Here is a 16,592-nt window from a genome sequence, read left to right as displayed (position 1 = left end):
AAAGTGGAATAAGATGGTTGCCTGTGTGTCCTGCTTGTAGGCTTCCCAAAAGCATCTGATTTGGAAACAGTTTAGCTATCATTTTCTGGTGGAGGGACTGTGGTTCAGTATTAGAACATCTGCTTGGCATATAGAAGTTCTGGCATCTTCAATTTTGTTTTGTTTTTAAACACATGCAAATCAGGTAGGAGATGATATAAAGACCGCTGCCTGAGATCCTGGAGAGCCACTACCAATCAGAGTAGGCAGTATTGACTTTGACAGACCAGCGGTCTGACTAAGGGTGAGGCAACTTCATGTATTCATGTGAAACAAGGTGCTGGACTAGATGCTTTGTGTAGGAACTTTCCAACAATTTCACTGTTTCAGTGTTCATATGAAACAGAGGGAGGAGTACAGTGGAGATATGATGTAATGAATCTTTCAAAGGAAGGGTGTTACTGCCTAACACAACATATTCCCTTTCCTTTTTAAAGCATGCTGAAATCCTATGCTGGAGGCCGCTAGGGTTAGAAAATATGCCTGGCAGATGATTGTAACACTACTATTGAATCTGCTGTTTATAAGTGTTCTGTAGCAATATTGTTCAGAGTGACGTTTAAATGGTTTTCCCAGTATGCTTTCCTTATGGTTGTGGTCAAAAAACATTTGTATTCAGTGTGATGTGAAATGTGGTACAAGCAGAGCTGGCTTTAGGGGGAAACTGTGTAGAGTTGAGCGATGAGGGCCTCTAAATCAGGGGATGATTTAGTGTCTTTTCTGTGAGAACAATCAAATGGTGTTGTCATTTCTCACAGTCAGATATTTGACTGGTAGATGGTGTTCTGCAATTCGAAATCTAGCCAAGTTCTTGGGAATTGCAGATGTATCATTGCAGGATTCTTGCAGTTCCAAACAGCACTGTCTTCTGGAGCAGAGCTGGTGTTATTTGCTCAATGCCCAGAATGTCCAGGTGTTTCTTAAGACTTCTAGATACTGCTCCAAGGGCTCCATTGACAACTGGCACAATTATAACCTTCTCCTAGAGGTACTCTAACTCTATTCTTAGGTCTTGGTATTTCTTGATCTTCTCCTGTTCTTTCTTTTCTATTTTGCTGTCTCCTGGGATTGCAATGTCAATTATCCAAACCCTGTTTCTCATTTTTTTCTACAATTGTAATATCAGGGGTTGTCATTATTATTATTTTGTATGTGGCTGCCTTAAGCTGACAAAAGAGGACTCATCATGTCATAACATGGACCTGGATGCAAGTATTTCCCTGCCATCATCCCAGTGTATAGATTGGGTAGGCAAATGCCTGTCACATTTTTCTTTCACCTTTCCTCTAAGCAGCTTAGGGATACAGGGATCTCCCTTCCTGTATTTTGCCCTCACAACACCCCTGTGATATAGGTTATGCTGAGAGATGCTGGTTGGCCCCGGGTTACTTAGTGAGCTTCATGGCAGAGTTGGAATTTGAACCTTGGTCTTCCATCTCCAGGTCTAACACTCCAACCACTACATCAACTGGAATGTGTGTGGCTGGAAATATGCTACATTTATGTATTATAATAATTGTACATTCTCCAATAGAGAGATTACTTCCATGAAGGAAAAATATAATGCATGAAGCCCTTTCACTGTTAAGACCAGTGAGCTAGACGGCTGATTATAGGAAACTTGATTGACAACCTTTAGGTAGCAGGTCTTTCTGGTGGGGTATGCCAAAGTTCTGGTGTGATGGACTGCACTTTTAAAAGCTTAGAAGTGTTGTACTAACAGCTAAAGGAATGTGAAGGGTTAATTCTTCACAGAGCCGGAGAGCCTTGAGTGACAGGCTGTTCCAAGAGATCTGATTGGTTAGCAGCAGCTGAACAGAGAAAGACTTCTGAACTGGATGCTGAAGAGAATTCAGTCTGCTTTCAGCCCTAGCTGAGAAGAGTCAAGTACTGACAGTTTCAGAATTCAACCCTGACTGAGAGCAGTTTAACACAGACAGGAGAACTGGGAGAGAGTTGGCAAGGATGAGTGGCTAGTTAGAGGGAGACTCCCATTCAGGCCAAAGAAAGGGGTTAGATCTTCTGGTGAGAGGAGAATTTCCTTATCCAGTCAAACAGGGTGTTAGCTCTGAAGAGTGCAGAGATCCCTGGTCTGGTGTGGTTTGAAACTGCCTTAAGAGTCAGTTAAAAACGCAAGTATCAGCTTTCTGGAAACCAAAAGAGTCAGAGAATACTCAAAGAAAGTATACTGGAGTGTTTGAGGAAAACACTAGAACAAAAGCCTCTCAACATAAAAATTTAAATCACTGTTGAAAAGCTTAAGAAGCTGTCATGAGCCTGAAACATAAAGTCTGTGCATGTACCGATTTTACCTCAGAGTTATCTATACTGAGTTACCTCAGAAATTTTGCCCCTGATTTCACCTGACTTTTCCCCTCTATGTTGAATTAAATATTTTGTTAATTTGGAATATTTATTTATTGGATTTCTAGACTGCTGTCCCCCAATATAAAAGTGCCATTTAAGTCATATAAGTTAAAGGGGGCTCCCATTCCTTCTCTCAGGTTCCTAGGCTGAACAAACAGCCAAAATATTATACTGTGACAGGGTGGGACAGCCAGAATTCTTCAGGAAAGAAGAAAACAGATAACTAGGGTGGTTCAGTCACAGAAGGGAAAGAAAAACATTGTGAAAATCTTGCCTTTGAGGCAGGGAAGTGGATGGGGCTGTCATACCTGGTATCAGAACTTCTTGTGGAGTCTCTATTAAGCACTTAGAGTATCCTGACTCGTTCTTTACTGAGGAAAGTTCCTAGAATATGTTTACTTTATGGTTTTTATATATAACAATTGTTCAGTCTGGTTTTGCTTATTGGAATTTGTATTTCTATTCATAAACTTTTTAAAAAACTTTGTGAATACAACTTAGAAGTTATGTTGAACCCTTCCCTTTCCTAACCCAAACTCAATTTTGCCCATTATACCTTGCCAGTCTGTGTCTTGCATAATTTCTCAGACATGTATTCACTGAATATACAATACAGAGTCCTGAGGCATCTTAAAGACTAACAATTTTTTTGTGTGCCATATGCTAACAGAGCCCACTTTGTCAGAATCATGAAGTGCGTTCTAATCCACAAAAGCTTATACTACAATAAAATCATTAAAAGTGCCACTGGGGCTCTTTGTTGTGTTTGCTACAACATGGCTACCCCTCTGGAATTCATTTAACACATTTTTTTAATTTGGTTTTTTACTGAAGCGTTCTACCCAATCCCTCTTTTGAAGAGATTGCTCCTATGCCATGAGGTAAACTCTTTCTCAACACATCAGTGTGGCACTTTTTTTTTTGGTGGTTTTTCAAGAAGTCTTCAGCTCATGAGCAGGTTTCAAAGGAACCTCATCTCCATATGGTTTTACTGGATAATCCTTTATCCGCCATCTTTCGGCTCTCATTCCCTTGCTTTCTTGCCTGTGGCTACGTTTCTATCTCTGCATCAATTAGCCCAGTGATTTATACAACAAGCTAGCAGTTTAGAGGTAAATGGTACACAATTAACATCTCATTCCACCATAAAGGGTATGCTAAATACCCCAGTCACTGCTTTCTCTGCCTGGAATTGAAATAAGTGTTTGTCCTAATTCATATGCTATCTTGATGTGAAGTGGGCCTGCTTTGTGCTGCACTACACCATTAATCTAATTATAGATAGCTGCAAATGAAGTGCTGTCTGAGCACAGAGGCTGAAGAAAAATAGCGCTTTTGTCATTTAGCATGACTCTGTGAAGCAAGATCACACTTTGCATGGCGGGGCTGGCAAAAATGGGGATCCGAATAATATTGCTGCCTGTTGCATGCTTTCTAATTACGGGAGCCTTGTAAACAGAAGTAGGCGCCGGGTGTAAATAGAGCTGTAGTTGTGCTGTCATGTGGCTTATAAGGAGGAAAATCCTCCGAGTGCTGTTGTATTAAATGATGCATCCTGATTGACAGCTACCTTGAGACTGTGCTGATGGAGTTGTCAAAGCAGAATGCTAACAGGGCTGCTCCAGTGACTGCAGATTGTACAGAGCTTTGCTATTCAGACAGCTTTCTCACTGCTATCTGTTCACTTTACCTTGTCCGGCTGTGTTGTAACTCCACGCACGAAGGACAGCTACAAGCTTTATTTCTGCATGCTTTTGACTCTGACTGCTCAGCCTTAACCTAAAGTTGGAAGGATTCTGTTTTGTGAGGTTTTAATCCTGGTTTGGGGAGGGGTGTGTGCGTCCCTCCAGACTGTATTACGTGGTGGTTTTAGAGGTGGAAAAGGTGAGCAAAACTAATTGCTATTTTAATTAAGTTTTTGTTGCTGAGACTGGTGCTATATAGTAGTAGTGTAATTCTCCTTACGGTCCCCATTAAACAGTGGCCTAATTTTTAGTAGCTCCTTTTATACCATGTAATTCTTTATTGCGTGAGGGGTAAACTAAGGATTCCCTGTGGGATAATTAAACTACCATATTTTGGACAGAAATTTGCTCCAAAGGTTCCCTGCAGATGTCTCTGAGACTTGAGAAACCACTTGTGCAGTCAGTTTTTCTTCACATGGTATTCCCCAAGGATACATTGATGCAGAGAATGTCTCATATGAATTAGACTCTCCGGGGATAAAACTGGTGTCTTTCTATGTTGCACTTTCTGGGCATGGCTGCCCATTTTTCAGCTGCCATGATCGCAGGGATCTCTCCCTTGAGAATGAGTGGATGTGCCCGTTAAGAGAATGTGAAGAGCCTGGAGATGTGGGAAGACAATGTGATATTAGGCAACCCATAATGAATCACATAAATATGTTATTTTACCTATGGGGCTATGCCTACTAAGCATATGTACAATCAGGACTGAAAGGTAAAGAGAATGATTTTCTGAGAATTTAATGTACTACTTGCAGTACCTAGTTGGTCTGGGACTTCATTATGTACCAGAATGTTCTGGGCAAACAACAAGTGCTCCTCTGACCACTCTAAAACTTACCTTGTAACTTAAAAAAAAATGTTAAAGAGGGGAGTATCTTAGTCCGAAGTAAAGAAACATGGGAATGATCACCTTCTTTCCTGAAAGCGGGTGGACATGTCTTGATAAATACGTTGCAAGACATCCATGTGAAAAATTCACATCTAGTGAAAACTGCCCAGAGAGCCCTGAAGTTGCAGGTATTCTCAGACACTAACTCTGAGAAGATTTTGTTGTCTCCAGGCTCAGGAGTTAGCCAGATCACCTTTGAAAACCTAGCTAAGTGGCCCCAGAATTCTGTACCTTTTCCCCCACTAGGACAACATGTGTTGTGTGGTATCTTCAGCTTCCATTTAGACGTGTGCTTGAGATCTTTTAACTGTAGGGAGTGTACAGTTCTTTTTCTTCAACTCTAATCCTTTTCCATCGTACACTTCTGTCGATTGCACATGATCTAAGCACTACTTTGAAAACATGCTTTCAGTGTGCAATTCAATCCATAGCTCTTTCAGTTTTTTCTTGTATTTTTCTCTCCCCCCTCCAGTTTGCTATTGTTCTTAGATCTCTTTTTGTTGGCAAAGAGGAAAATGTAGTCATTGGAGGAGTTTCTGGATTCTGTACAGTGTAGGTCTGTTAATAAACTATACATACTGGAAACAAGATTTTAGCAGTACAGTCTAAGCAGAGTTTCACTCTTCAAAGCCTGTAGAAGTTAAAGGGCTTAGGAGGGTGTAACTCTGCTTAGGATGTAGTTCTTGATGTTATAAGAATGCAGAGTGGAGAAATTTATATTCCGCTCAATACCACTGACAGCTAAAGCATCAACACGCTTCCTTATTCTATACATAACCAAGGCTTCATCTCACAGTGGCATGATCACAGAGCGGAATGGCAGTATGGCACCCTGTAAACAGCGTTCATCTTCCAACAGTGTTATGCACATTTCAACCCATTGATTTCAGTGCACTTAACAGTATGGAAGTTTGTGCTGGATTTTGACAATTGACTGCTTCAGAATCAGAGATTAAACAGCCTTGTATTTGACCAAGAGATCTTGGCTGCTTCATGTTTTTTCCCTAGATACAGCCTATGTGTCCAGCTACATTTTATATTCGATGTAGCCCAAACTTCACTGTTGCTTAACCCATAACACCCTGCATTTATTACATTCCGGCCATCTCCTTAACTTGACTTTTTCTGTCAGAGTTGACCTCTGCAAAAATGTCGGCTGGAAGAGACATGAGTGGGAGACCTACCCAAGGTGCCTGGGGGAGATTTCATGATGGCAAACACTGCTACTTCTTCCTCTCTACCATAATTCTACTCATGATTGCTACAGGTTTTCCCTTGTATTCAGTTTATACCTCCTGTTTCATTTTTAACACAGGCCCCCCAACAGACAACACTTGCAGTGGATCTCTTTGCTTTCTCTTTTAACACACCTACTTACTTAACACAAAGTTTTAAAAAAAGTTAATAAATTCTATCATAAGCTCTTTATGACCTTACCTTTCAGAGAAAGTAAAGGTGCATTTGGTGATATTTGTGAGATTTTGGCTATCTTTGACTGAGTTCAGACTGGCAGTTCGAAGTGGGAGGGAGTCGTGGCAAAAAAGACCCGGGACAAACTGTTCCAGGTTTTCCCGGTCACACTGCACCGACTGATGTGGGAGCATACCGGGGAGGAGGCGCAAGGGAGCCTTCACACTGTTGGCCCAGAGGCGTGGCTGTAATCAGCTTTTTCTGGTAATCTGGTTATGTGTGCTCATGCACTCATGCGCATAAGCGCATCCCTACCAGATCGTGGCTTTTCATGTTCACACTTCCGGGAAGCGGGATGGATGCGGGATAATTGCGCTTTCCAGGGTTTGATACCACTTTCACCTGGTATCTTTTAAACTTGGGAGGGAAGCGTTACAAGACGGGTTGAGTACGGCTGGGGAACGCCTGACAGATGTGCTTGTGTGAACGGCCCCTTTAATCAGTTTGTGAAACGTTTCTGCCTCATGCCTATTTTGGGGCAAACTGCCAGTCTGAACTCGGCCTTTGTTTCTGAATCAGGTATTTTTTCAATTGTTTTGGGCTTTTAAACTCCTTTATGCTCCTCTTGGAACCAGTCCGCATGCTAACATCCTCAGAGGCACCCTTTGGTCAGGCTGCTTCTGAATGCTGAGAAAATATTTTACAGAGGAATGTTTTTTTTTTTTTATGGAGGCTTATTTACAGGGATTCAGCTGACTGTAGAAAGGCATTGGACAGAGCTTTAAAAAGGGGAAACCTGCTCTATGGTTTTTCGGCCACCCTACATTCACAAAAGTCATTTGTCCCCAACTGTGCCTCCAAAAGGCCTTTTCCTTAGAAGTCTTCTGGACTTGGGGGTGGGAGGGCTTTTTGATTACAATAGCTAATTTCCCTCCTCTGGAAAAAAAAAAACAGACTGCAGAACAATAAACAAATACAAAAGGAAAAGGGAACAGCTCATCAATAACAAAGGCTTGCATTTGAAAGCTTTTGGCTTACTGACTCTAACATCTCATTCCAAGCCAAGCAGGAGCCCTGCCGAGAAAGGAATCCAGAAGATAGGGAAATATTAAAATAGTAAAAGCGGAATGCTCAGTAGGATTTGGGATGGAGAGAAGCAATGTTTTTGCAGCACAACAATTGGGAACCATTTCCTTGTCAGTAAACCTCAACCCCAACCCTGTTCGCTTTACCAGGTTGTAGGCTAGTCTGGGAAAACTTGAACTATTTTACACCTAGTATAGGTGACTTGATCATTGAAGGGAGAAGCAAGCTATATCACTGTGCATCTGATGTTCTCAGTTTTAAAAGTGAGCCGGCGTAAAAGAGTTTGTCTTGCAAGTCAACATGGGTTTTGTTGTTGTTGTTTTCCTGCCATGATACCCGTTTTTATTTATTTATTTTTAAATTATTTTCAAAGTAGGAGTAAAAGGCAGACATTTTACCATGGATACTGAAACTGTGCAATTTGGTGTAATTATATTCCCCCCCATAGGTTTAATGAATGACTTTTAACTACAATTTATCTTTTGATAAGTAGTCCCTCTGCACAGAATGTTTATTAGATTGACAGCAGAATGTACTCTGCAAGCTTTTTTTTTTTGCCTTCCCATATGACTCTGACAAATTTTAATAGGAACAAAAAGCTTTTCGTTTGATCTGTAATTTCACTTAAAGATCATATCCTTCAAAAGCTGGCAGACACTAGTACATCGTGATTGCAAAACACACAGACAAGAGCAAAGAAACAAGCAGAAGATGTTGTTATTTGGCCTGTCACAGAGTATGAGCAATTCTGCTGGCAACTGGTGCTAACTAATCTCCTGAAACACCCCATCCTCCTGATTCCAAGCATGCCCCCATAGGATGGTGTTCCTTCTAGGCCATCTTTGCCATGGAGATTTAAAAAACTTTTCTTCTTCTTCTTCTTCTTCTTCTTCTTCTTCTTCTTCTTCTTCTTCTTCTTCTTCTTCTTCTTCTTCTTCTTCTTCTTCTTCTTCTTCTTCTTCTTCTTCTTAAAAAAGTGTGAAATATTTCACTGATAAAAAGATGCATGTTGGGAGTTTGAAGATGACGACTGATAAAAATCAAAATGGTGGGTTAGAGCTGGCTTTCCAGAATTTTCTTGACTGTTTGGAGCATACATTCTGTGCTGTGTCTTTGGCCAGCTCGTTGTACGTCTGCCTCAGCCCTTACGTCTGCCTCACGTGCCCTGAAAAGGTTTCTGCATCGCCTCTTGGGGAAATCTTGGTATGCAGCTTGTGCCAAAACAATCCTGTCTTGGGAAATGGACATTGGATCACTTTCATTTAAGGTGGGGGAGGGGGTGTCCCAAGATGTTTTCCCTCAGAAGTCAGTGAATTGAATTGACGCACATACTTCAGCAGTGCCCTTCACTTTCCCTGAGCAGGTGTGATCCTGACTGTACATAAGGCAAATTCATATTGGGACTTAACTTTGGGCTATTATGTAGCTTTGCAAAAGGTTATTATGGCACATGATAGCTATTTGGAAGGCTGTATTTGACTTGGCTCGTCTCTTTGGTCTCTCTCGGCGTGTTTCAGCCACCTGGTTGCCCTGTTCAATGAACTCAGGTGTCATTTCTGTGCATTGGAAATATACAGCTTTGTTTGGTTTTTGACTTGGAAAGCTTTCTAGTGTGTGTGTGCATGTGTTTTCAGTAAGACATTGTGCATCGTGTTACTGGCTGAGTTGTGAACCCTTGTGGATGTGGGTGTTTAGTTTTAGAACTAGTATACAGAAATGCACAACGATCATGATCAGATTAATAAGGCAACATATAGTTGATTTTTGAAGGTTATCAAAGGCTCACTAAAATGAATGGACATTTCATAGGGATGTTACAATATATTCATCCATCTACCGTTCTTTCCAGTGGGGGTGGTGTTGCTCCAAATGGTTAAGACAGTCAATCAGGCTTCATATAATTTGTTTGCCCTTTTATTGGATGCTTTCTTCACCAAGCATCACAGGACGAATGGGGTGTTTGTGATCCCATTGGATTGGGGAACGAAAAATAATTTAGTCCGATAGTTGCATTATCTTCATAAGCCTGTTTGTATGGATTGTGGGGTTTTTTGGGAACTGTTCAGGGGCTCTACAATGAGAAGATGGAACATGGTGGAGAAGCTGCCTAAAAAGCAGCTCATCAGTAATTCCCTTGCAATGTGCAACTGCTACACAGACGGTGGCAGAGGTTTTTGGTGCCCTCTTGATTTGCACAGTTAGGCTTCATCAACCTCCACACAAATCTAATGTTTTACATTGCATCATGGTACTCATAGTGGGGGTAATGGGTATGTCTCTCTCCAGGTACAAAAGGTTTTAGAACTAGCCCCAAGAGTGCACTCTAAAACTTACCCTTGAATCCTCTGCAATGTGTAGGGATTCCATAGCAGAGGGATCTATTTGGAAACTTCCCTGTGGATGGGAAATTTGAACTTCACAGCCATAGGTCATTGAATCTAGTGATGAGGCATTAACCGCATTAGCATCAGGGGCTGGAAATATGATCAGAGATTGCATTTTTCCAAACCCCCGAAAGCTGAGATGTTGAAGCCGGTTGCTTATTGCAAATTGGATTATTAAGTGCAGATCTAGCTGCAACATTTTTTAAAAAAACTTTTTATTTATAATTTAAATATAAAACATAACATAATAAATTTATCATAAAACATTTCAACATTAAGATAAACCAATAATAATACACAACAATTTCTATAGCTGCAACATTTATTATCAACACTGTTGATTAAACTAGTGATGAAAACAGTTTTGTTCTTTTTGTCCATTGATGGCCAAAGACTGAAATGTTTCTCACAGAGACCTACTGCCATCTACTGGATTTCTGAATGCACTGTCTCTTTTTCTAGGTAGATTGGGGGTGGGATACAATTTAAAAAAACAGCAGAGAAACCTGAAGCTCAAGTGAAGCTACAGCACTTTTTTGATAAGTATTTTAATGACAGAAGCAGTAAGGGTATTGTTATTGGTGTGTCCTCTTTTGACAAATTTAGAATTTTTTGCTGGTGCCATTCTAGGAATTGAGTGAGCACAAGGGCCTTAAACAAAGTGAAGACCTTTGTATAGTGCAGAGAACTACACTCGGAGATTGACCTTTCACTTATTCCAGGTTGCTTCTGCCTTTTCATATTTTTGGGTATATCCTGTACATAACTGCTGAAAAAGGAAGGAGTATTGTAGGTGATTTGTTGTTGTTGTTGTTGTTGTTCCTACTTATGAACACTGGGTTGGTTACAAAAGATCAAACTTAAAATTCCTTGCATTTTTTTTAAATAAGCTAAAGCAAAAATTTTTATCTGGAGCTACAGTTTGATGTGCTTATTTACCATGTTTAAATTTTGGATTGATTCCATCAGTTGTTCTACATTTACACCAGTATAATTTCAACTGGCAACAGGTGGAGATATTCTCTGTAAAATGCTTTTCCAAAAGTCAACCATGGTGTATAATTACAGTCATTTGTGTGGCATACTGGGAAAGGGAAAAAGGATGGAGAAATGACAAAATAATTCCAAATTGTTGAACATTCGCAAAAGGCTAGGTTCGGTCTAGTTTGCTATACTCTCTGTGTTTAATCAAATCTTTAAAACAATGTACACTTTAAGGTCTAATTTTTTTTTAAAAAAAGAAAACCACAGTTTACCTTTTTATTAACTTTTTTTGTAAAAAAATAGTCTTATTTTGCATATTTCCATCACACCTGGAGAGCTTTTAAATTAACAAACCAGTTCTTCCAAATATGCCCATCTTTCTCCCAACATTTTTAAATGGTAGTTTTCATGTCATGTATAGATCAGATTCTAGATATAAATGGTTCCGTACAAAGGTTTTTGGGGTGTGAACATCATTTCTCTTTTATTATTTCATTGCTTGCTTTTGCAGTGTTAGTGCCTGTTCTCTTCTCCCTTGCCTCCTTAGTACAAGTTGCGTATCCTGACCAAGCTTGCTGCAGAGCTGAGCAAATACATGCCTGAGAAAGTGGTGGAGGACAGTAGTAGCATCCTGAGGTCACCCATGCCTGGAGCCGTGGTGGCAGTTTCCGTAAAACCCGGAGATATGGTAAGATGCTTCCTTCTCTTCTTTGTGGAGAGTATTCCTCCCTGGAGTACCAGGACCATTTTAAGTATGTATTAGGTATATGCTAAAGAATGCCTGTAGTGTACACCTGAACATGTATCCTGCTGCATATGGCAGGCTCATGTTGGTAACTATGAGGGTAATGTGGTACATTCATTACCAAGTGCCAACTGACTGTGATTTCCTGTCACATGACTACTTAATGACAAGCCTGGGTTGGTTGGCTGTAATGTAGTGTCTGAAAGGTTTCTCTTGAGAGCACAAGTATTCCATCCTCAGGCTGTTTCCTTTCATGGCACTGCTATATTTAGGAACGTTCACACAACCCATTTTCAGAAAAATCACAGTTGAAACTATTGTAGCATTCTGTCACCGGCCATTTATGTATTTGATTTGTAGACCCCCAAGGGCTCAGGTAGAAGACAAATTTATTCCAGTTGTATATTGTTATGTAGCAAAGAGCTAGGCAAGAAGAAAGTTTCTGTTCATAATGAAGAACACTTAAGTCTGTGCCTCCCTCCCAAAAAATCACTGAGCCTTTCTCTACCAAAACAAAATAAAGTCCCGTCCTCTGTCTTGGTATCTTAAGTGTTAACTACCCATATTTACTGGAAGGGAAGACTTGGCTTTTTCTCACATGTGCCACTAAGAAAAAAAGAGGCTGCCTTAAAATTTCATAAGTTACAGTTATAATAAAAATTATGTATAACCTGGGAGTCGGAACATCTTACATTCAGCATTGTCTTCCTTTCAAGTCAATACAGCATTACTTTATAATTGTGTGTTAGTATTAAAAATGCCAGTTTAATTTTTTTAAATTCCATTTAATAGACTTATGGTAGAACCAAAACAGACTAAGAGCATGCAAGGGGGCAATTAGCCCTCAGATGCACTGATTAAAACAGACATTTTATCACTAATATGTAATCCAACAAATGAACTGGTGAAACTGATGAAAGCTCAAAGAACTAGTAGTTACATCTGGGTAAATAAAGACTGGCATACAGGGTATTAGAAGCCATAGGTCTGAATAGCGCTTCTCAGGTGTTGAGGTATGCCTGAACCTCAGTGTCCCTTTTTCAACTGAAGAGACTTCATTACAAGATAAAACAGAGAGACCGTTGATTTTACAGTCTAATTCGAAACTAGACATACTTTCAATGCAACATTCAATATTCCGCTTTCCTATTTCTTGTTGTATGTGCTGTGTCTTTAAAATGTGTATCTCTGTGTTGTTGTTTTTAAAAAATATGCATGCACAGGTTTTTTTCCTAGCTCTTTTAAAAAGAAGACCTTTAGTTAGTGGTATTTATTTATATGCCTAATACTGAGATGTTTCCAAACCTGCAGCAAAACAGCTCATCTTCATCTGTCCTGTACTGTACTTTACATTCCTAGAAAGAACTAGCTGTTTGCACCCTTTCCTTGTACGCATATATGTGTTAAAAAGTTTCCTCTTGGATCCCATTTGAGCAATTTCATATATATATTTAAGGACAGTTTGTATTTACTTTTTAAAAAAACACCCTACTTGTCGCCATTCCGCTAAAGAAAGGTTGGTTCAGTTAAAATCCCAAGTGGCATTGTTATGTATGAGAGGAACTAACTGGAACTGGTGGGGGAGGGTATAGATCTTGTTATTCCTGATTTTAGTTGGTCAAGGAGTCTGTGTGAAACAGTGTGTCTGTAGGAATCATCAGGTGTTCTTTCACAATGCATGAAGAAGGGTGTTCAAGAAGAGGCACACCAAATACACAGAGAGAGGGGGAGAGGGGGGGGGAATAGTCAGGATTTAACAATCAATTATTTTCTGAAAGGCTGTTAGAAAGCTGAACTGCTTTTCTCTCCTTGCTATGTGAGTACGGATCTCAGTATTTCCCTCGTGGGCAGAAGCAGTACAAGAACGCAAGGCATTAAGACGTGAGGCGCATACATCCCTGTGCAAGAGTTAAAATAGTCTCAGGCTCCCCTGCATTGTTATTAGACGTGTTTTATGAATTATAAAAATGAAGTGCCTCTTTTTTTAAAAAAAAATGGGATGCTACGAAGTGTCATTATTTTTATGTACGTGTCTGGAGCATATTTTGTATACATGAAGAAGCAGAACCATGAGAGGATGGGGCCTCCAGCCAGGAAATTAAAATGGGGAAAACATTCTTCCCATACAATCAAACATTCCAAAAGAAGGTGCAGTGCAATACCAAACAAGTTGTTAAATAATGAGGGGGAGATTTCTTTATTTCATTCTCCCCCCCTCTTCTTTCCACCCCCCCCACACCGCCTGTGGGTTTTTTGCTGGAGGCACTGAGAGGCAGGCGCATTTGAACAGCACGGGCTTATGTTCTGCCGACTTGGGCTTGTCAATGGTAATTGTGCAGCTTTAATTGCGAAAACACGTTTGCGGCATTGAAAAGGGGAGTTTAGCGTAAATCCTTCCTTTCCAGGACTGGTGTCAAAAAGTTTTTTTGAAAGGAGATGAGGTTGTATCAGCTATCAGACTGAATAAGCGGCGAGATGGCGCAATTCAGCTTACATGTTTTGGCTGTCCATCAGGACAAGGATCATTCATTGTAGCTTTTCAAAGCTGTGAAGTACAAGGGACGGGAACTCTTACACACTAGTTTTTTTGTCCCACTGTTTGAATGTGTTCTGATTTCGTGTCCCCCCCCCTACTTTTCAGACAGCCTAAGGAGTACTTAAGTACCCTTTTTATTTTCCTGAAGTATTTACCAGTTAATAATATAATGAGGTGTGAAACAATATTAAAGGGAAATGGCAAAAAAATGTTTTCATTTGAGGCTTCTACTAATACTACCATGAGCAGCACTTCAACAAAGTTCCTCTATGTGAACTCTGCTAAATATGACTGCCTGACGATATTTTGGGGCAAAGTCATTGCTACATAGTGTCTCACAAAGAGACATCTGTATTTTCAGAACACACAGTAATGGGACCCAAACTTTGCCAATAAAGTATATTTGTTATTGAAAATTAAATTCAGAAAGACTGCCTCAGAAGAGTGTGAGGAAGGATGAGTAGCTATCTTTGTTTGCCGGGTGCCCTGTTGAAGCTATAGAGAGACTGCCTTTATTTTTGAATGTCTGAAATTGACTGTTTAATCATATTCCTTTTTGGTGCTTGTCTGGTCTGTGCAAAGGACTGTTGTTTGCTTGGACATTCTCTATATGCTTTTAGTTTTTTTAAACTCCCATTTTGTGCAAATATTGCCTGCTTAGAAGCAATGGGGGGAGAAATAACTTTTGGGACTGATTAACTTGACAATTCAACGTTGCTTTCCAGTTCCTTGGTGTTTCTCTAAGGTCAGAAATATTGGCTACCCTCCGAAACCTACATGAAAAATATGTGTATCCTGGAGAGAGGATTAATCCTGCCCCTAGTTACTCACTGATAAGTCTCACTAAAATCAAAGGGATTTACATGTGCATAATGTACATAATAATACATGTGGGATCTACAGAGCTCTTTAGATGTTCCCGGAAGAGTATTTGACTTTCTTTGAAAATAGCTGTTCAGAGTTGCTTGGTGTGTTGCAAACTGTTTTTGAACCTCCCCTGAGTTTCAAAAGCAGTATGCCATGCAACGGGAAGGGGGGGTAGCTGTTTTGAGAATAACTCAAGGTCCCCTTCGGTGCCTAGGTCCATTTGTGGATCCTGACCAATGTGTTCAGCGTTAAGGTGCTAGAGGGCTGAACTTAATCCTTGCTATTGAATGTGCTTAATTAGCAAAATTCAGTGTTCGCTATTTTCAAAATCTGGAGAACAGAAGCTATGCACTGATGCAGAATAGGAAGTTTCAATACATGAAAATATGTGCATGTTCATCTAGGCTGAATTGAACTAGCTGGATACACCTTTGGACAGGGATGTGCCGTTATTGAGCCGTTAGTAATTGCAGAGTACTAACAGCACAAAACTAGAACTGGAACACACTCTAGGAATGCAGATAACCTGTAGGTATAAAACTGTAATGGTAGACAACTGTTCCATATATGACTCGATAACCTCATTTTGTGTTTTACCTGGCATTTTTATGCGCCAGTGTCACGTGTAATTGTACAGAGACCACCTAGCTAATCCTGTGTACCAAGACCATTTCTTCAAGGTAATGTTTAGTTCTTAGCAACCCTAATATTCCTTTTAAAAAATTAGCATTTATGGCAGTGGGCCAAATGTTCCCTATTTACAGTGAAATTCAATTTTAACAGAAATTTCATTTGTGTCAAAGGGTATAGGTCCTATGATATCTGAGGAAGATTACACAGAATTAAATAACCATTTGCGTCAAGGGTAGTTTGTTGAAGATTGTTGTGATTCTCAACTGAGAAGTTAAAAGGATTGTGACTGTTGAGATACAATGAAGTTGGGCCCATTATGCCGATTCTTCTGACAGGGAAACCCTACACACACACACCCCGGCCTCAATACATTGCTGGAAGCCTTGAAAACAAACTTGAGTTTAAAAAGCTTCTTTGCAATCTGACATGGTAGTGGAGAGAAGGAGAAGGAAGCTGAACGTAGCTTAAATTTCTTATCAGGGCTGCCTCTCCTGGGGGTGGGGCAGGCTCAAAGAGAAGGATGGAAGGTGCCACTCTGGCCTCTTCTGTACAGCACCATACTGTGTTACTTAAGTTGGTCAAGTTGTGTGCTTGCCAGGTAGACTCTCTAGTTTGGGAGCACAGAACTGAACTCCAGCAGCATGGATCATGTAAGGGGGGTGTCTTCATCCACTTCATATGCAATCCACACTGTTCAGCTTAATGCATGGGTCTACTGGGTTCTTGCTTTCACATTATCTTGAGGGGTTTCTGAACATTTGAGTGGACTGGCCAGAGCAGTATAGTTTTTTGGGAAGGGTGTGTGTGTTGAAAATCGATAATGTAAATAGCAAAACATTTCTGTGTCTGTTGCATCTATTTACATATTGCTATATAAATAATAAAAACCTAAAGCTACTCATGG

General features: G+C 40.2%; 1 protein-coding gene across 1 annotated transcript in view; it reads left to right on the top strand.

The window, feature by feature from the left end:
* The window catches only part of PCCA (propionyl-CoA carboxylase alpha subunit), a 331,566-nt gene that overhangs the window by 300,411 nt on the left and 14,563 nt on the right, over positions 1–16,592 (top strand). The window contains exon 22 of the mRNA XM_015415102.1: positions 11,455–11,595. Within this exon, the coding sequence (XP_015270588.1) occupies positions 11,455–11,595 (141 nt within the window). The remainder of the gene's footprint in view (positions 1–11,454; positions 11,596–16,592) is intronic.

The sequence above is a fragment of the Gekko japonicus genome, unplaced genomic scaffold, assembly GCF_001447785.1.
Source record: "Gekko japonicus isolate JY-2015 unplaced genomic scaffold, Gekko_japonicus_V1.1 scaffold52, whole genome shotgun sequence".
In the NCBI taxonomy this organism is placed as follows: Eukaryota; Metazoa; Chordata; class Lepidosauria; order Squamata; family Gekkonidae; genus Gekko; species Gekko japonicus.
This window is presented reverse-complemented; position numbering and strand designations above follow the sequence as displayed.